The sequence below is a fragment of the Gavialis gangeticus genome, unplaced genomic scaffold (genome assembly GCF_001723915.1).
Source record: "Gavialis gangeticus isolate Ggan-Ray unplaced genomic scaffold, GavGan_comp1, whole genome shotgun sequence".
NCBI lineage: Eukaryota > Metazoa > Chordata > Crocodylia > Gavialidae > Gavialis > Gavialis gangeticus.
In genome coordinates, this window is record NW_017729022.1 from 165,441,024 (window position 1) to 165,462,295 (window position 21,272).

At 43.8% G+C, this 21,272-nt stretch overlaps 1 protein-coding gene across 1 annotated transcript in view; it reads right to left on the reverse strand.

Moving 5' to 3' along the window:
• Positions 1 to 21,272, reverse strand: part of USH2A (usherin) — a 756,200-nt gene that overhangs the window by 540,243 nt on the left and 194,685 nt on the right. The window contains exon 20 of the mRNA XM_019516454.1: positions 21,021 to 21,251. Within this exon, the coding sequence (XP_019371999.1) occupies positions 21,021 to 21,251 (231 nt within the window). The remainder of the gene's footprint in view (positions 1 to 21,020; positions 21,252 to 21,272) is intronic.

Genomic DNA, 21,272 nt, shown 5'->3' on the forward strand with positions numbered 1-21,272 from the left:
CAGGGATCCCCCCATGGTCCCCTCCTCCAGCTTCCCCTCCCCCATCCCCTACTTACCAGCTTGGAGCTCTGGTCCAGCTCCCTGCTGCAGTGGGCAGGGACTGCCCAAATCGCTGAAGCTCTCTGAATCTTTTCCGAATCGATTCAGAGAGCTTCAAATTGATTTGGACCCTTTAATCAGTCTCCTGATTCGATTCGGGTTCAGAGATTTGGCCACCAAATCAGGCCGAATCTCCTCCAAATCAAATCAGCACCTGAAGTTTCACACAGCCCTAGTAGCAGGAAGGAAAAGATAAACATTTATTTAGAGGGAGAAAAAGAAAAGAAGAAAATTAGATTTTAACTTCTTCAGCAGGAAGAATGTTATATAGTGGTACCTATTCCTGCTTCTGCAGTAAAACAGATTATACCTGGATCATCTGTGCAGATATTAGTGGGGTATGAGGTATGTCATTCTAATAGATGACATAAAGGGAGCATCCAGACAAGCGCACACATGTAGTCTGTGACACGACACAACTGATTGAGGCACTGTAAGCTGCATGTATTGCATGTGCAAGCATATGCTATGCTGCTAATATGCAGCAGGCACCAAAATTTGACACCAGGCGCTCTGAAATTTTAACCTACTTTTTATTTATGGCAGCACCAAATTCTTCCTAAGGTGAAAAAAAAATGCAAGTTATGGTGTTTCTGTTATGCACAGCAAGATACCTAAAAAGGAAAATTAAAAAAACGGAGAAATCATGATATCTTTTTTAAGTGCCTCCCAGAGTTCTTGGTTCCCCTAGAGTGCTTGGGTATTTTGAAATGAGTCATATCTCCTCCTTATCCCTCCTGCAGCACAATCACTAAATGAAGACATACAAAGTTGCTTCATATCTGAATATCCCTTGGTAGCAAAAACAGCCATAATTGGACTACTAAGAGGCATTTAGATATATTCAATTGCCATCCCCATGTTGAATATAGGACTTCAAAGCCATTTTCCTTTTTTCAGTTCCATCATACATTAGTGAGGTGGGTTTGGTCAGAACTTCCAGCAGCACCTGAAGTTCCAGCCTCAGGTGATAGAGCCCATTGATCATCTTCAAAGCTCAGATGCTCAGTTGTTCCCTCTGCTATACCCATTTCCCACTTGCATCATTTATTATCACTAAAGTTGACTAAAGTTGATTTGAATGAGGCTCCATGTGACACCTGCTATGTACCTGGGTCTCACATACCTATCCTGTGTGATGCTATGGGCTTCAGGATGTGTGCTGTTTCGACCCTTCCTGATTCTTATGCATGAAATTCTCTTTTGTGGCAACTTCTGTTACTTTTTTCAAAGTCACCCTCTAAATGATCTCTCTCTGTCTGTCTTACATGTTGTTTTTCATAAAGATCCAGCTCATACTTAGGAGGGTGAAAGGGAAGGGAAAGTGGAAAAGAAGGAGGAGGAAACAAGGTAATGAACCACCACAATAAGAGTCCCAAAACATAGAATCATGAAATCACAGAATTGAAGGACTGGAAGGGACCTGTAAGATCATCAAGTCCAGTCCCCTGCCATGGACAGGAAGTTATTGGGTTCAGATGAGCTCAACAACGTGCCTGTCCAGCCTCATCTTGAACACCTCCAAGAATGGTGACTGCACCACCTCTGCTGGGAGCATGTTCCAGATTCTGGTAACGGTTACACAGAAAATGTTTTTCCTTATATCCAGCCTGAATTTATACCTTTATCAGCTTACGCCCGTTAGTCCTCATCCTCCCTTGAGGTGCCTTCCTGAAGAGTTGCTCCCCTAGATCTTGATGCTTACCTCTGACATATTTGTAGGCAGCTACCAAGTTACATCTCAGCCTTCTCTTACTCAGACTGAACAGGCCCAGTTCCCAGATTCTCTCATAAGGCATATCCTCCATTCCTTTAATCATATGGGTGGCCCTTCTTTGTACCCTCTCAAGCTCATCCATATCCTTCTTGAAGTGCAGTGCCCAGAACTTGAAACAGTACTCCAGCTGTGGCCTCACCAATGTCAAATAGAGAGAGAGGAGTACCTCCCTGGATCTACTGGCAACACATCAGCTGATGCATGCCAGAGTTCTGTTTGCCCCTGTGGCAACCTCACTGCACTGTTGGCTCATGTTCTTCTTCCACTTGATCGTGACCCCCAGGTCTCACACAGATGCTGTGTCAGCCCATTGACCACCACTCATTGTGTAGTTATGGTGAAGGTTCTTCCTACCTAGACAAAGAAACTTGCACTTCTCCCTGTTAAACCTCATCTGATTTTGTTCTGCCCATAAAACCAGTATGTCAAGGTTGTCCTGGATTTTTACCCTATCCTCTGATATGCCCATGTTTCCCCACAGCTTGGTATCATCTGCAAACTTAATCATTGAGCTTTCCACCCCTTCATCCCAGTAATTAATAAATATGTTAAAGAGCACAGGTCCAAGCACCAATCCCTGGGGAACACCACTGGAGATGGCCATCCAGCATGAGACCATCCCATCAGTTACAACTCTCTAGGAGCGGACTCTAAGCCAATTGTCCACCCACCTCACCGTAGACTGGTCCAGTCCTGTACCCTGCAGTTTGGCTGAGAAAATTCCATGGGAAACAGAATCAAAGGCTTTACTGAAGTCTAAGTAAATGACATCAGCCTTGTGTCCCTCATCCAGATGGTTAGTTACCTGCTCATAGAAGGACACTAGGTTTGTCATGCATGATCTACCCTTGACAAAGCCATGCTGGTTGCTTCTTAACACCCCATCAGTTACCAGCTTGTAATTGCTGGCCTCCTTAATAAATTTTTCAAAAATTTTACCCAAGACCAAAGTCAGACTGACTGGTCTGTAGTTTTCAGGGACATCCCTCTTCCCTTTCTTAAAGATGGGCAGCACATTGGCCCTCTTCCAGTCATCTGGGACCACTCCCAAATTCCATGGCTCTTCAAACAACCTCACTGCTGCTGCTATGAGCTCAACTAGTTCTTTCAGGACTCTCAGATGCAAGTCATCTGGCCCTGCAGACATGAAAATGTCCAAGGTGTTGTAGGACATCCATCACCTTCTGCACTGATTTCATGTAGTATGCTGTCTCCCCAATTCCCTGGGCCTACGGTCAGGTGAATAGTAGGGCTGTGTGAGGCTTTGGACAGAGCTTCAGATATGGAAAAGCTTTGGATGCTTTGGCGCCTGAAGCAGTGCATCCGGGTTGAAGCGCTGCCCTTGTTAGGCTTCCCAAACCGGTTCAGAGCCACCTTGGAGATTCGGCCATAGGGTATAATGTGGAAACAATAAAATATCTATAACTTTGTTGGTTTTTGTCCAATTTGGATGAAATTTTCAGGGCTGATAAACCCTGCATAGAGCATAAAGCCTGCCAAGACTCAAGATGATCAGTGTGGGGGTTTGGGGGAACAGCACCCCAAATTCTGAAAGCAAAACTCATGTCAGGTCTAAGCATTACAACACAGGGGGGGTCAAAACTGCAGGGCTGGTAGCTCTTGCTGAGGCCACAAAGCTTGCCAAGCTTCAGGAAAATCTGTGCTGGGGTTTGGGGGGCACTTCCCCGCAAGCTGGGGACAAGCAAAACTGGTGCCATGAGTGCTGTGGGACTGACTGTCTGTCTTGGGGCAGGGAGGGGAAACACTGCTGTAGGCCTGGCTGCTAAGCTGCTGTGTTCCCAGTTACCAATCAATCAATCATGATTCACTCAGGAACCAGGGACCCAGGGACCAGTTCAATACATAGGCCCTAGCTACTACATAATGACTTAACAAGCATCAATTAGCACCTACACAACCCAGCTAAGGAGTGGAAAGACTCAATACAGACAATCAAGTGCCCCAAGATGGAGACAGTCTTGGCACGAGTTTTGTCTGACAGCAGCTAGGGGTGCAGGGCCCCAGAACCCCCCTGCACCAATCTCAGCAGCTGGCAGGCATCACAGCAGGGGCCACCACCCCTGCAGCTGTCACCCTGCTGCGCCTTAAAACAGCAGTGTCACCCATGGCACAAGTTTTGCTTGTCCACAGCTTGAGGTTCAGTTTCCCCCAAACCCCTGCACCAATCTCCTTGAAACTTGGCAGGCTTTGGGCCTCAGTAAGAGCTACCAGCCCAGCAGTTTTGACCCCCCTGTGTTGTAACACACAGCTATGACAGGAGTTTGGCTTTCAAGAATTTTGGGTACAGTTCCTCCCAAACCCCTGCACCAATCTTCTTGAAACTTGGCAGGTTTCATGTTCTCAGCAGAGGCTACCATATCTGTATGTTTCATCTAAATCGGACAAAAAACAACAAAGTTATAGATATTTCATTGATTCCCCATTATACCCTATGGCCAGATCACCAAGGCAGCTCCAAAGCTTCAGAGCCGCTTCGGCCAGATTGAGGCAGAAACCCAGTCCAGAGCTCTGAATCGGATCATGACCATCCAAAGCGACTGGATCCAAAGCCAGATCAGATCACTGCTGACTCGCACAGGTCTAGTAAATAGCCCCCATTTGATTTCAAAAATACCAATTTGAAATATGTATTTAGGAGCTCTTTTTGTTGGGATTGACTGTGGGCTGCTTCTGAGTATTCAGTAGGGGTCCCAGAGTGGAGCCTGATTTTTTCTTGTTCCCTATGTATCTATAGAAGGACTTTTTGTTGTCCTTTATTCTGGTTACCAGCTTGATCTCTATGCCTGCCTTGGCTTTCTGTGTCTTGTATCTGCAGGCCCTGAAAATATAGGTGTATTCCTCTCTGGTTGCTGAACCATTCTTCCATTGCTTGTAAGCTTCTTTTTTCTTTTTCTATAGCTCCCTAATACCCCTGTTGAGCCAAGCAGGTCTCTTGGACCCTTTCCTGCTTTTTGTCTGCATGAGGATGACCTATTTTTGAGCAGTGAGAATTGCCTCCTTAAGGAAGCACCATTGTTCCTGAACTCCCAAATCATCCAGCCACTGGTCACAGGGGCCCTCTCCAACTAGCCTCTTGAGTTTGCTAAAGTCTGCTGTTCTGAAATCTAGGACTTCTGTTCTGATGACTGACTTCCCAGTCTTACAGTGGATGGTGAAACTAATCAGGTAATGCTCACTGTTGCCCAGAGTACTACAAATCCTCAGGTCACCTATGATGTCCTCCCTTTTAGTCAGCACTAAATTCAGAGTGTCCTTACCCCTAGTAGGCCCTTCCACAACCTGTCAGAAACAGATTGTCTGTTGTTGCCAAGAAGTTGGCTGACCTGCTGGAGGTGGCTGAATGGTGCTTCCAACAGATGTCAGGGTAGTTGAAGTCACCTGTGACAAAAATGTCTCTAGTGCTAGCTACCTCAGTCAGGTCTCTGGAAAATGCCTGATCACTCTCCTCTTCTTGGGAGGGAGGCCTGTAGTAGACTCCCACCATCAGTTCTCCTTCTCCTGATCCCCCTTGTATCCTGACCCAGAGGGTCTCAAAAGGGACTGTTCCCTGCTGCTGAACATGACCTGTGGGAAGGGGTACTGTTCGTTCACGTAAAAGGCCACACCTCCTCTCTTCTTTCCAACCTGCTCCTTCCTGTAAAGTCTATAGCCCTCAATATTTACTGCCCAGTTATGTGTGTCATCCCACCAGGTCTCTGTCAACCCAATCAGACCAAATTTCTTGTCTACCAGAAGGAGTGTCAGTTCCTGTTATTTATTTCCCATGCTTCTGGCATTCCCATAAAGACACCTGGGTTCTCCCATACTCACCGCAGGTTTTCTGTCACACTGACAGTGTCTCTAGGTGTCAGTACTTATCTGCATATGCATTGCTTAAATGCCTTCCCATGTGTCTAGAGGATTTGTGTACAGCAGTGGAACTTTCTTCCCTGCCCCCAGACATGCCTAGTTTAAACAGGTCAGCACCTCTCATAACAAAGAGCTTCTTCCCTCTGCTTGTGAAATGAATACCATCCCTTGTGTGTACACCACTGTCATTAAACTGTGTACCAAAGTTGAGGCATCCAAAGCCCACACAGTGACACCATTTCCTAAGCCTTTGGTTGACCTCCTCAATGCACTCCTCCCTCCAATGGCCATGACCTCTGACTGGGAGGATTGAGAAGAAGACCACTTATGCTCCTAGCTCCTTGAGCTTTGCCCCCATGGTCTTGCACATATTGTGCTTGATACAAACACACCTCCTGAAGCCTCAGAGAACAAAGGACAACAGCTGCTACAAAATTCTTAGAGAATGTGGCCATAACTTCTCTCCTCTACACTGACCAGTTTACCTCTGGGGTGCTCAATCTCGAACCCATGGGCCAGTTGCAGACTGCAAAGCTTTGGAATCTGGTCTGCAGAGCTCCCCAAGGGTTGGGAAATTTGACAGCAGAGGACCAGTAGTAGTTAATACTGCCAACCCTCCCAGCTGCCAAAAACTAAAACCCTACATGGTGGGCTAGAGCCAAGTGACAACCCTCCCCATGCATAGACAGATTGGAGTCAGCCAGCACCCCCTTCCCTCTGCATGGGTGGTTTGGGGTCAGCCTGTGCCCCCTTAACTCCTCCCAATGGGGCCAGGCCTTTCTTCTTTCCTCCTGCAGTGTTGAGCCACACCCCTTTCTCCCTGTGGGGCTAGGTTGGGGCCATGTCAAGTCCCCTTTCCCCTCATAGCAAGATTGGGGGTGGGCTGCCCCACCATATCACTCTCTCTGCAGCTGGATGTGGCCCAACCACACCTGCTGCAGGCGCCAGATTGGGTCCACTGGTTGGATCTGGCCCACAGTGGGACTGGGCATTGCCCATCCAATCCACTAGACAAAAAGTTTGAGCATCACTGATTTACATCATGGCTCCATTCTGCCCTCCCCCCACCCCCCATCCAGCAGACAGCTCCCAGAAGCAGAGAGCAATGTCCCAGCCCCAGTCAGGAGACAACAATCTCCTGACCCCATGCGTCCTGTCAGCCCCAGGCCAGAATCCAGGGGAAGCCTAGAGCTCCCCCTGGCTGCTGCAGAGGACCAGTGCAGGGCTAGTGGGGGCAGAAGCAGACTGCTGCCATGAGCAGCAACTCTGCTCCAATGTTCCTGCACGTGTAGATGCCTGGCTGGAGTGAGTTTACTCTAGAGTAAATTACTCTAGAGTAAACCCACCCCAGAGCATTTGCACATATAGACATGCCCACTGAGTCCCATGGACATCAATCAAGCTATCCTAAGTGTAAGCTACAATTTACCATAATATGGGTATAACACTGACTCTTTGTCAAGAAAGTAAGAAAACAAGACACCAATATTTACTTTTTTGATTTATGTGATGTGTCTTATTTGTGCAAGTCCTAGGAGATATGCTGTGCTATAGTGTGCTTCTCTTACAATGGGCCTCTATCCATACCTCAACAATTAAATATGCACTGCAAAGAGGTGATGACAAGGTATTTCTTAGAATTCTTAGGTTTATATGCTAGGAGAAGGTCTAGTCTGTTTTTGAAATTAAGAATATTGCCAACACACACTCAATAAAATCAAAAGTGACTGAAGCAAAATGCAGGTAAATAGCTGCTTATGTGACTATTTCACTGGTGATTATTTGGGTCCTGATCCTGATTCTACACTGGCGGACACCAAAAACAGAGGTTTCTAGAACCAGTTTTAAATAAGTATGAAAGTTACTGCTTTCACAGCTGTACTATTAGAGTTATTACCTACTCTGCAAGTTTGCTTACAAAGAGAGGAATGTTACATTTTAAACCAAGTAAACCAAAATACCCCAGAATATTGGCCATAAATACTTTGGCACTGGAGCTTTTGCAAAGTTCCAAAAAAAGATAGCTAAACTATGGATGTATGCCAGAACATGTACTACATAGCTGACTAATAAGTTGTAAGACATAAATATGAGGATTCATACACTAGTAGAAAACTGAGGGGGGAGGCGGGGGTTGTACTAGGTACCATAAATCCTTTAAAAATAATAAAAAAGGGGAGGGGGGGCAGATGCTTGATACTGATAGAACGTGTGTCTGTGCCTAACAAAAACAGTTAATCTTAGTGAAAAATATTACTCCTGTAATGCTAGCAAGGTCAGTATCTGCTTGGCGTATTTGCTACCTAAGTCCCTGTTGTGCATGTTAGAAAATGTTTTAAGATGTTTTGTTCATGAAACAGCACTGTTCACTTTGTTGTACCAGAACACTCCTTTTCCTTTATATCCAGCTCCCCTCTCCTCCTATCTCTAGGCTTCCTGGGATTTGGAAAGAAGGAAGAAAGGAATGTCTTTTTCAAGATGAAACTCTGAATTCATTTTAAGTACAAGGACTAAATTCTAGCTAAAATGGCTCCATCAATGGCTATAAGGCAGACTATGAAAGAATAGTTCCTCATCTCACTGAAGCCAAACAGGTTATGATGAAGAGCAAGACTTTCTGTGAAAAGAAGTCAAATAAAGAGGAAGACATGGATCCAAATTGGGGGGGTTTTTTAAGACAAGCTGAATCCGAGGAATGAAGATTAATGGCTAGGTTGGTATAAGATTTAACATGGTCTAATTACGGTCTAGTTAAACATTCGACTTAGACCATACTAAGAGCACTTAAAATGCAAATGTCCACATGTTAAATCTCATTAGCTTGTGCTAAATAACTCTGAGCAGCTCAAAGTTACGCCACTTAAAGCAAGGGTTAAATCTGGGCCATAAGATCAATCTCTGTTAGGGTAATTTCAGTGTGCTCCATGGAGATCAAACAAGCCATTTGCATCTCACGATATACTGCTCCAAGCTACTCCCCACCCCATTCAGGACAGGAATAGACCCCAGATGTCCTGACTCTTAGCCATGTCCCTGCTCTACAGCTCTCTAGTGGCAAGTCAGAGCTCCTGTGCATGCAAGAAATGGTATTAGCCTTTAACATGCTACTGCTCCTTGAATTCTAACTTTAATACCACTTAATATTCCATAGATTTTGTGTGGCCTAAGTGTAATATGTACCCTTCATCCCTAAATATCTAGCACCACTCAACAAACCCTAGGGGTTGGAAACTTAGACCCCAAACATTTTACATGATGCTTATGGAAGAATTCTTCAGAGATTATATTAATTAAATTCGCAACCAATGGTTTCATTGAGTCCTCTCTCTAAATCACCTAATATGAGGAAACACCTTTGGGATGAAACACCTTGCTGACTGTACTCTTTTAGTACAAGATACTCCTTAACTAATCATAAGATTTTCCTACCCCACTACATTGGACCAGGTACCCCATGAACCATGGGCCACTCACTGATTCCCACTCTTATCATGCCAGATCCAGAAAATGAAACAAGGTAAACACTTTATGGCAGCTCCAAGCTTACATCAATAAGCACACCCAGAAAATTAGCTCTGGCACCTCAGTGAGGGCCTCTCTAAAGTGGCTCATTGTTTCATTTCTGTGATTTAGCAAGTAATAGTGGGAGATAGCATCAGCAGCTTTGAAAATAGCATGACCAAACCCTTAGCTTTCATGTTGTCTCTTTCCAAATCAAGTAAATGAAACTTTTCATACCATGGCGCATAGAAGAGGTTTGTTCTTTAAAATCTCACAATAGAGAAAAAAAGAAGAGAAAAAAATCACCAATGAGAGATTGTTAAGAAATTATAAGTGGCTTCTTAACCATGGTCTACATAGGCAACAAGTTTTTTGTCTTTCTTTTTTTCAACTGTCCTGGGCTTTCTAGGTTAAAAATAAAAGAAAGTATTGTACCCATTTATTTAAGGTAGTTACAGACCCCTGAGACCTGCAAGACCAGAGAAACTGTGCCTATTCACCAGATAGAAGGCCATTACTATTCAAAATATGCCTTATTTCTGGTCATAAATACATTTCAGAGTTCCTGGAGGTGAGCTAAACAATTTGAAATGTAAGAAATGCTTTTAAGGATGGGGAGAAGGAACTTTTGGCCTAGCTGACTGTGCAGATATGCCCCCAGTCTCACAGAATGACAAAAAAATAGGGCTTGAAGGGACCCCTCAAGAGGGCATAGAGTCAAATTTCCTGCTCAAGGCAGGGTTATTCCTATCTAAATCCTTCCAAACAAATGTTTGTCTAACCTAGTCTAAGAATTTCCAGTGATGAGGAATCTACAACTTCTCTAGGCAATCTGTTCCAGTACTTAACTATCCATGTAGTTAGGAAGTTCGTCCTAATATGTAAATTCTCCCTTCTTACAAATTAAGCCTATTATTTCTTGTCCTGACCTCTGTGGGCACAGAACAATTAGCTTATAATGGCTTTTCTGTATTTTTTTTTTATTGGAAAGCTTATCAAACGACCTCTCAATATTTTATTTTATAGACTTAATAATCCCAGTTTTCCCAACCTTTCCTATGTCATATTTTCTTAACTTCTAATAATATTTGTTGTTCTTCTCTGGACTCTCTCCATTTTTTCCACATCATTCTTAAATTGTGGAACCCAAAGAAGGTTATATTGGGCATTTATACATATGCCCTGGGAGGTAAGGGGAGGGAACACTTTAATTAGAGTGCCTGGAGCATCATATGCATCAACATCCCCACACTGAAAAATGGTGGCAGGGGCACTTTAACTAAAGCTCGTTCAACAAGGTACAGTTAAAGCACCCCCACCACCATTTTTCAGCATGGAGATGCTGATACACATGATGCTGTAGTCTGCTGGAGCACAGTAATTACCACACTCCAGTCTGCTCCAATGCACTGTAATTACAACACATCAGGGCAGCCTCGATGCACATGTATAGGTGCTTATGGTTGGTCCCATTTGTCCAGGTATAATTATAACACCGTCTAGGTAAAATGATTACTTGTCACCACAGTACTGGAACAATTCCAATTTATCACAATCTGAGGAGTTTCTTTTGGGATGCCTGAAATACCTTCATTTTTTTCATTGTATTTATCAATGAAAATACTGTTCCTCCTAATAACTACAAATTGTTAATTTAAGACTTGTTGCTATATATAGTTTAATTTACTCTGTACTTACTGGAATGGAAGTTCAGTATGATGAACATTTACAGTGAAGCCAATGCTGGAAATGTATAGTCACCATCAACATCCTTTTGCTCACAAGTGATGATTATGGTATTTGTTCAGTGTTCCATGACAAACTCATTAAAAGAAAAAATGCTATTATTGAAAAAAAAAATTCTCCAATCTAAAAAATACTCATGTCTTTCTTGAGAGAGAAACTGGAAGCCAGAACATCAGCACTATTTTTTTAAAATACTGTGACAGGGGGCAACCTCAGGGCTGAGTCTCAAGTCAGCCTGCCTGCTTGTCTATGGGGCAGTCTGCCTAGCTTTACCTGCCACAACTTTGCTGTTCCCTTAAGCTAGTGGTATAATGTGGGAGGCTGCCCATTTCATGCCCCAATACCAGGGGGCACGATCCACAGCACTGAACCTCCCCTATACTGTGGCCCATGCCTCACAGATGGCATCTAGGATCTTATAATACACCCGGCCTAAAGCCAGACCAAATTTAGTCCTCTTGTCAGGCCTCTTGCACACACACATTCATACTGACCCCCTGCCACTGGGGCCTCACTCATTCTGTCTCACTTTCTCGCCGCACACTATTGTGCCTTGCTCTGCCCTGCTCCATCTTGGAGTGACTCTGTAGGCCTTGGGGCTTATTTGATTCACTCCTTGGGTGGCAAACATACAATCTTTTGGGCCTCTCCCATGACCCTCACCTAGGTAGTGGTCAGCCAATAACATGACCTGGGCTAAGTATGCCCTGGTCCCTCCCAGGACAACTCTATAGACTCACTAAATGCTCTTATGGGGGTTGGCCCATGCATCGTCCTTCAGGTCTACTCAAGTTCAACCCTACTCAACACCCCCCCCACACACACACCCGGGGCTACCCTTCAGACCATCTCACAAACCTATTTAATCCTGAGTTATGCCCAGTCCTTCATGCAGTAAAAATGTACCCTACTCTGGGAAGGCCCAACTACTGCCCTCTTTCTGGGGCCACACAACTTCCCTCTCCATCTAGGGCCACATAACTGCCCTCTATCTGGGGCCTCACAACTATCCTCTCCCTGGGGCCTCCAGCATTTCATTCCTCTGTGGAGGCTCAGGTGGCCACAGCCATGCCTTGTCTTTCTCCTCTACTGGGGTCTTACACCCCCTAGGGATCAGGTGGCCACAGTCATGCCTGACCCTTGTACCAATGGTGTTGTAGGAGCTAGAGGTCATTGAGGCACCCCAACCCACCTTTCACCAGGGGTCACAGTGCTGATATTTGAGTGGAGCTGCCATGCCACTGGCAGTCCCATCAGACCTCCCTTCCCCAACAGGGTGCAGTTTTAGGTCATTCCCAGGACCAGGATCCTCCAAACCATCCCCCTAGCTCCTGCCCTTACCTCATAGTTTCATAGTTAGTAGGGTCAGAAGGGACCTTGTCTTAAAGACCCCCAAGGGCTTTAAGACAAGGCTAGACAATCACAAAGTACTCTTTCCTGCCATGGCAGGGGGGCAGACTTGATGATCCGCTCAGGTCCCTTCCGACCCTACTAACTATGAAACTATGAGGTAAGGGCAGGAGCTAGCGGGATGGTTTGGAGGCTCCTGGTCCTGGGAATGACCTAAAACTGCACCCAGTCAGGGAAGGGAGGTCTGGTGGGACTGTCAGTGGCAAGATGACCTCCAAGATGTTCTACACCACAAGGGAGCTGGATGTTACTGCTCCCTCAGCTTCAAGCAGCTAAATGCTGTCTCTGCCTGACTGAGCTTTATTTAAAATGGCCGCCTTAAACAGGCACCTGTTGGTTGCCTGATCCAGTCCTTAAAGTGGCAAGCACCCAAACGTGCACTGCCACAAATACAAAAGTAAATTGTTAAGACTATTGGGATATATAAAATATGACTGTAAAAGCATTCCACTTTTTACGTAGAATATATGGTTTTCTTACTTTCTGATGTCAGACATAGTGAAGATATGATTTTCTAATGATTACATCACCTGGAGAGTTGTGAAGTATCTATATTTCAAACAAGGCCAAGGTATCAGACTGATAGTACCCTACCATAGAACATTTGCATTTGCAGTTATATAACAAAGTAGTAACTTAATCAGAGAGATTTCCTTTCAGCAAATTGTATTTCATTTTTACAATTATCTGAACACCTTTCTTTTTCAGATACGTATATTTTATCTATGAGGAACATACTCAGATAATACTGCTTGATCTGGCTATAAAAGAAAGCTTTTGTCTACTTCCCAAGAGCCACTACAGTTCAATATAATTGTCAGTTCCGTTCACAAAAAGTTCAAGTTCCAATGTAAAGTGCAGTCTTCTTTTTAATATGTAGGTGGTTATATGCATAACCTCCTCCTCCCATGCACCTGTATTGTTACTTATTATTTGGTACCAAGTGGCTTAAGAATTTCTGTGGGATCAGCAGTCAAACAACAATAATCATCATATTTCTAATTGCTTAAATCCAGTACAAGTCTATTTCTGGTTCTAGGCTACTTCTAAATAGGAATTTTGTAGCAGTACTATGCTGTAAACCAGCAGCCAATAGATAGAAGTTAAGACACCTGATAAATATTTCAAATATAAGTTTCTAGAAGTGAAATACTGCACCATTAACCTATTACCCTAGCATGTATCCTCTCTATATTTCAACGTGAGGACATTCTAAGATGAGCTTGTTGTGAAAGCAATGAATGTCCCTAGAAGATGTGGGCTCAAAGGGTAGCAATGGCTAATTTACCTTTCCACTTTCTGCCTTTCCCTCCTATAGTTAGGAACCTCCTCAATTCACAATTTTGCAGATTTCATGGACATCGCAAATTTGTGCTTTGTCCGTGACATCAGGCAATGCCTGCAAAATCCACAGGAAAAAAAAACTTACTAAAAATAAAATATGGGAGGCAGCAGTCCTCATGGCTGCTGTGGTCCAGTCGCCCAACCTGCCAGGGGTGAAGTAGGAGGAGGGTTACTGGCATAAAGGAGAGCAGCCCAAATGGCTACTGCCCCTGCCCCTCACCACTGATTGGCTGAGAGGTCTGCCTGTTGTATGGCTCTGTCCCCTCCACCAATCAGCAATGAGGGGCAGGGTTGTATGATAGACAGCTCTCTCAACTAATCAGCAGCAAGGGGTGGGACCAAAGAGACCCCCTCAGCTAATCAGGAGCATGGGGAGGCTGCCATAAATCAAATAACATTCCAGCCACCCCCACAATCTGCCCATGAAATTGGCCTCCATGATTTAGGTAGGCCCCTACTGGCTTGGATGATACAGTTGGGGTTCGTCCTGCTTTGGGCAGGGGGTTGGACTACATGATTTCCTGAGGTCCCTTCCAACTCTAATTTTCTATGACTCTATAGTTCCTACCTTAACTCGCCTGCCCCATCCAGATTCTTTTCTCTTAACAATGACCTTATACCACAGCAAAGTTTTAAAAAATTGTTCCCAAATGCAGTTTAGCTTCTCCTTATAAGAAAACAAAAGTCTCAGAGCTCCAGACTGTTGAGGTGTCGCTTAATGAGCTGAAATCAGGCACACTGATGATTCATGTGGATCCCTGCAGCTCAACTCAGAGCTGCCAGAGCCGTCCCATTTGTGGGGCCCACGCAGCGGCTTGCTGGCTGTTGCCCTGCAAGTGGGACAGCTCTGGCCAGCCTCCTGCAGAACAGGGAATCCCCACCCAGCTGGGGGCTCGCTAGTAACTATGTGTCCCAATGTGCACATGGCCAGGAGTGCTTTGCCCGCCTCAGCCACAGCTGTCTCTGAGCTGTCCCTGTGTACATTGGGAGATTCCCTGCCAGCAAGCCCCCAGCTGGGTGGGGATTTTTCTGCCCAGTGGGGGCCTGGCAGGAACTGTCCCACTTGTAGGGCAGCTGCCAGTGAGCCTCCTGCTGGGCCCCAGAAGTGGAACATCTCTCACCAGCCCCCTGCTGGGTAGGGATCAGTCTACCGTGTAATAAAGCATCTTGTGTAGACATGCCCCCTACGTATTTTACAGGGAGGCTAGGAGCCTAACCAGTGGCTGTGAGAATTCCACTACTGGGGACAGGCATCAAAAAATTGGGCTTCGCTAAGTATGAGCCCCTTTTTGGATCTTGCTCTTAAGATTGTAATCTTCAAAGAAGCATAAGGTTATTCTTTGAATTCCCTTTGAATTTAAATAGGATTTGGACACCTACTTCCTTGAAAATTTCAGCAGCCTTAATCTGTCCCTCCATTGAAGATAAATTCATTCGTACTTACGTGATACCAAAGCAATGGAAGGGGGGATATGTACAAATCCCTGGACATATAAATTCAAAATAAATTATGCGTTTTTCACTTTATCAGTTAATGTATAAAACACTAATCAATAGTCAACTTTAGACATACTCTGTACTAAATATACTATATAGCAATGGGCGGAAAGGTCACAATCTAAATAAGACGACAAGGTTATCTCAGTAAATGTCACATCTTTTATTAGACCAACTGAATAGTTGGGAAAATTGTTCTTTACAAGCTTTCAGGCACAAGCACCCTTCTTCAGGCATAGGGAGAGTCTGCTGGTGTTTGTCTCCTCTCTACAGTTGAATAGTGCCTGAAAACTTGTAAAGAACAATTTTTCCAAATATTCAGTTGGTCTAATAAAAGATATCACATTTGCCCAAATAACCTTGTATGCCTGTGCCTTTAGAGCAACGCAGCAACAACCAACACCCCCAAACTAATCTAAATAAAGAATTCTAGCCATGGCCTCTGTTCACATTCTCAGAAATGTTAAGCATTCTCTTAAAAAGCAAAAAGGTCACCATCAAATCAGCAGAAAAGCATTTCTACTGCTGTTAGGACCATGATTATCTATTAAGAGGAAAGTTGTTAGGTAAGAAGAAAACATAGAATCAAGATGAATATGAGCCATCAATGCAAAGTTGCAGCTGGCAAAGTGAGCAAAACTCTGGCTTGCATCCATAGATGTTTTTCAAGCAAATCCCAGGATGTCATCCTCCCACTGTACTCAGTTTTGGTGAGGCTGCAACTGGAGTACTGCATCCAATTCTGGGGTCCACAATTTAAAAAGGATGTGGAAAAGCTTGACAGAGTCTAGAGGAGAGGCACACATATGATCAGAGGGCAGGAGAACAGGCCCAATGATGAGAGGATGAGCCATTGGACTCTTCAGCCTGGAAAAGAGCAGGCTCAGGGGGAACCTGGTGGCTGCCTATAAGTATATAAGGGGTGTACATCAAGATCTGAGGGAACACCTGTTCACCAGAGCACCCCAAGGGATGACAAGGTCAAACAGTTACAAACTCCTCCAAGACTGTTTCAGGCTGGACATAAGGAAGAACTTCTTTACTGTCTGAGCCCCCAAGGTTTGGAATAGACTGCCGCCAGAGGTGGTTCAAGCACCCACTTTGAACACCTTCAGGACATGCTTGGATGTTTATCTTGCTGGGATCCTATGATCCCTGCTGACTTCCTGCCCCTGGGCCAGGGGGGGCTAGACTTGATGATCCTTCAGGGTCCCTTCCAGTCTGAATGTCTACGAAATCTATGAAATCTGAAATTTTGTAATAACTTTGGAAAATTAATTACTTTAATTGGATGGGCATGGGCAATACCAACTGTGAACTGCAACAAAATTGTAATTAATTGGTAAGTTACATTCTACTAAGTGAACTTTGAGGATCCTCTGAAAAAATGTACTTACAAACATGGCATCCAGAGCATAAGAAGTTAATTTACCATAAGTTACTCGCTTACATTTGCATGTGAGTTTTTATTCACAAAAATAAGCATATTTGAAGAGACCCTTTTAAAATTTCATCCTAAAGAGTCCAACTCCAAACAAAGCTGAGACACTTTAAACTGTAACTCCCCCTCCTTAACTTGGTACTAAATGAATGAGGTAGAAAAGTATGTAACTAGGGGAGGGAGGCTGAGACAGCTGCTCCAGGCACCAATTTATCAAGGAGGCTTAAAAATTATAGCTGCCCCCACAGCTGCACAACTGCACTGGCAGCAGCTGGAAGTCTCCACCACCCCAATGTGTCCTGCTGCCCTGGGTGCCCAGAAGCCTTGTTATGCCTTTGCTCAATGGAAACATATATGCTGGCCAGAATGTTTCATAAATATGTTAGGGCAGAAAAGTCATGATACCTCCACCTTCTGCAGACAGTGATTGTTCAAGGATGGTTATAAAAGCCACCACACTGAGCTTTCTCAACTTAGTACCTCTCATAACACAAAATGTCTTTTGGGAACCCCCAAAAATTCTAGCAGAACAGTACCAGAAATGCTAATATGATATAACCTAAGGTAGCATTAGGTAAGTGGAATGTGGACAGTAACCTAGAACTTGAAAAATACAAGCTCAAATCTCTGCTCCATCAGAGACTTCCTGTGTGACCATGGGCACTTAGATTTCTGTGTCTTCTTTCCCCAGCTCTAACATGGAGCTGATAGTATAGGCAGGTATATATCATAAATACATCATATTTCATGGGGGTGATGTGAAGTGTTCAGATATTATAGTGATAAGGGAATAGATAAAGCCAAAATAATAACAGTTTGCCTTGTGACCATCTGTGGAAAGTAGAAAACAGAAGTAGGGCATGAGTCTTTGGAATAATTCAGTCTGTCTCTTCAGTGAAATTATATCACTGGGTACCTTATACATTCCTCTGAGTAAGGAAATATTCTTTACAATTTGGGGAGCTTGGAAGTCACTTATGGAAAGCTCTAAAAGAAAAAAAGGGATTCTTTACCTGACTTCCTCTCCATCTAATGTGTACTCAGAGCACATTTCCTGTGCAGCTGGAGGCTTTGTTACAGACAGAAGGATGCTGCTTAGTGCAGCCAGTGTTTATTGCCTAACTTTTTTTAAAGATGAATTTGGAAAACTTCCCAGATAATACATCTGCCCCTATTACTTGCACCTCAGAGTATAAAACTAGCCAAGAAAGGCAGTGAGGACAACTACATTTATTAGCAATGAATAAACTGATCTTTTTTTGATTAACAGTAGGTGATTCTACACCCAAAAAAAAAGGGAAAAAAGATCCCTGTCTGCTGACTGGCTAATATGAGTTGGCACACTTTTATGTGAAAAATATACACAGCTGTATGCACGGTGGAGCAAGCCCTTCCATACAACACACTATATGCCCATTTCCTTATTTCAGAGTGGTGGGATGAAGGAAGGAATATGGGAAAGAAATAAGTGCAGAGAACAATTAAAAATATTCTTTTATACTCCTTACAATTCTTTATTTTGATCTTCTCCCACTTCAATTTTTTTCCTGCATCACATCTCTGAAGAGGTACTGAATCCAGATAACCTGCAACAAAGAACTACCCAGATTTTTATTTTTGGGTAATTTATTGAATTGTCAGATACATACAATACTAAGCTGGCTGATTTAACCTGATGGCTGGGCATTATCTGCAGATGTCTAGACAATTTGCCTAACACATTTCAGTTCCAGCTCATCTCTATATACTGCAACTAACAGTTGGTCTTCACAGAAAGATCAAATTTCAAAGCAATTAACAATTGTTATTAATCCATAGCAGTATGAAAGGGTTTTTATTTTAACGTCTTCTTCCAACCAACATCCCCGAGTCTTTTTCATCCATCTCCAAAGACCCTTCTCTGAGCCCACGGCTCTCAATTTCTATAAAGAGAACAAAATTGCTGGAGAATCTGGCCCTTGGACATATAAACCAGAACACATAACAAGGAGACATTTACTTTAACAAGCCCAGCTAGCTATTCCAGACACTGAAAGGAAATAAGATAATCAAGGGCTTTTGAGCAGAATTACATGGAGATTGAGAGCAATATCTGCCATTATTTGTCTTGGTTCAGACCAATGGGGGAGAAATATCTATCTCTGCTGGAGTGAAGAAGCAGACTGTAAGCCTCATAAAATAAACTGCACCCCTTAATTTTGCTAAAAATTAGATTGCAACAATGCAATAAGACCATGGGATGAACAAATAAAAGACTTTCAGAAAACACGCAGTGGAAGGCACAGACTTTTAATATTAGGGAAACTAACATCAAGCTATTTGACGTGAAAGGTGAAGCCTACTGACTGTTGTTATAGGTTTGTCATGCATAATCAGAGAAGCGACTCTCTTGAAACACTATAGTATTTAAAACATATTAAAATAGAGTGAAAAGAATAAGCAGACTTTTAACTGACATACCAGTACTGAGCAAACTAACAGGATACTGTACTAACTCGATTCCAAGACAAGATTTCCTCCCCCCTACCTCCCCCCCATTTAACCTGGGAGGGAAAGCCCCTTGTTTTGAAATCAAGTACAAGGTAGTGGTGAGGGGTGGGGGAAGCTGATATAGCTCTGGCCCTGGCCCCAAACCCAGGTCAGGGCTGGAGCTGCAGCTACAGCGCTGCCTGCCCACTACACTACCTTTGCAACCCCTGCCCCTCCTCCTGAGGCCTCAGACCCCTGCCCCATCTCCCACCCCCCACCTTACTTCCCTTGTCTCCCCTCTACTGCTTATGCCCCCCCCCAGCCTTGGGCCCTTACTTTCCTTGCCTTCCATCTCTCCCCTGAGTCATCAGGCTCCATTCACACTGCAGCCTGGGGCACAGGGCACAGCCCCAGCCCAGTCTTGTAGCTGAGATGCTGGTTCCACACTTCTGCTACAGGCTCAGGCTGAGGCATGAATGGAAGCTGCCAGTGCAGAGGAAGGGTAAAGGGTAGGAGGCGACTGCAGGAAGCAGAGACTGTGGGTTGGTGGGAAGGAAGGAAAGGCTTTGGGGGCACGAACAAGGGAAAGTAAGTGAAGCCATGTCACCCTCACTGCCTCCTTCTCCACCACCTACCACCCCACTGCCTCCCCCACTACAGGCCCACGATATGCCTCACCCACCACCTTCCTCTTTACTGCCTCCCCAGCCATCTGATCCCCTACCTCTACTTTCCCTACTACAGTGGTGGTGAGGGTGAATATAGAGACAATCCTCCAAAAATTATATTCGATGCATGGAAAAGTATAACAAATTTACGGATTTTCCATTTATAGAATCTAATTAAGGGGATGGGAGTTGTCTTAAATTCAGGGATTCTTGGATTCGGGTAAATATGGTATGAGACTAAAATTTGGCACTGCTCAAGTCAGCTCATAACAGGTAACCAAAGGAAAGTGATTGCTTCAACCTTCACCTTTTTAATCAGATTCAACCTGCTCCATGAGCTGGTGTCACAAAAAAAAACTTGATTACCTAAACCTGGACACTTCTCAGGTAACCCAACTTTCCATCGATGCCCTAGAAATGTACAATTGCCTGATTCTTAAACTGAAGGCATTTATAAAAACTGATTATTTCAGGAGAGTGCAACGAAATTTACAGGCTTTCCACCAGAAAACCTTACTGTCCTATGTTAGATGCAGTCAGAAAGAGGGATTATGATCAACAGTGGCCCAGAAATTGTATAATTATTAGTACCAGAAATTCTGACAGACTGACAGCCCCCCATTATACAAACACACATCCAGAATACTGGTATTCATAATCACATCACATTTTGTCCCCTGAACTCTTAGGCAGATTAACTCTCAGAACACTAGGAAAAATCTATCGGAGGAATTGGGTAAAGAGGGTTTTTTCCAGTTTTTAGACCACCAAAGGAAACCTAAAAGATAGAAGAGGAGGAAATGTGTTCTCGAACTGGTAGTACATTCACTGGGGAGCTTCTCCATCCCCCCCCCCAACATATAAAAAAAAACAAACAGCTTTTACTTACCACTGAAAGATTTGTGAAGTTTGCAGCAGCATATACCATGGTTTGTGTCTCAGTCTTTGAGTCCAAGGGAGTAAAAATCACACATGTCCAATAAGCTTTTCTACAGGCTCGTTATGTGAGATTTTGTAACATTCAAATGAATGAATTCAGTTATAGACTTAACAGAGCTAAAGTGGTCTTTATGCAACTAAGAATCATGCTATGCTTATAAACTAAAATCCAAAGACTTTGCAATAAAAATTATATTGAATGGTAAAACAAATACAGAGTACAATCTGAACATAGTGTAAGTAATTTAAACTTATTTACCTGTAAAGTACATATTGGCAGGAAGAGCCGAACTAGGGAATTTGTAATATCCATTTCCTGGGAAACGGATACCTTTCATTACTTCTACACTTGATGAAGCTAAAGATGAATCCATCCTTTCCAGCTGGTAGATGGGAGAAGGCCCATTAAGTTCTTTAGGTTCATTCCAAATTATCTTTACCATTGTGTTGTTTACTCCTTCAGGATGGGGGGCATCGAGTTTTCTTGGAGCTGTGTATAGATAAAAAAATT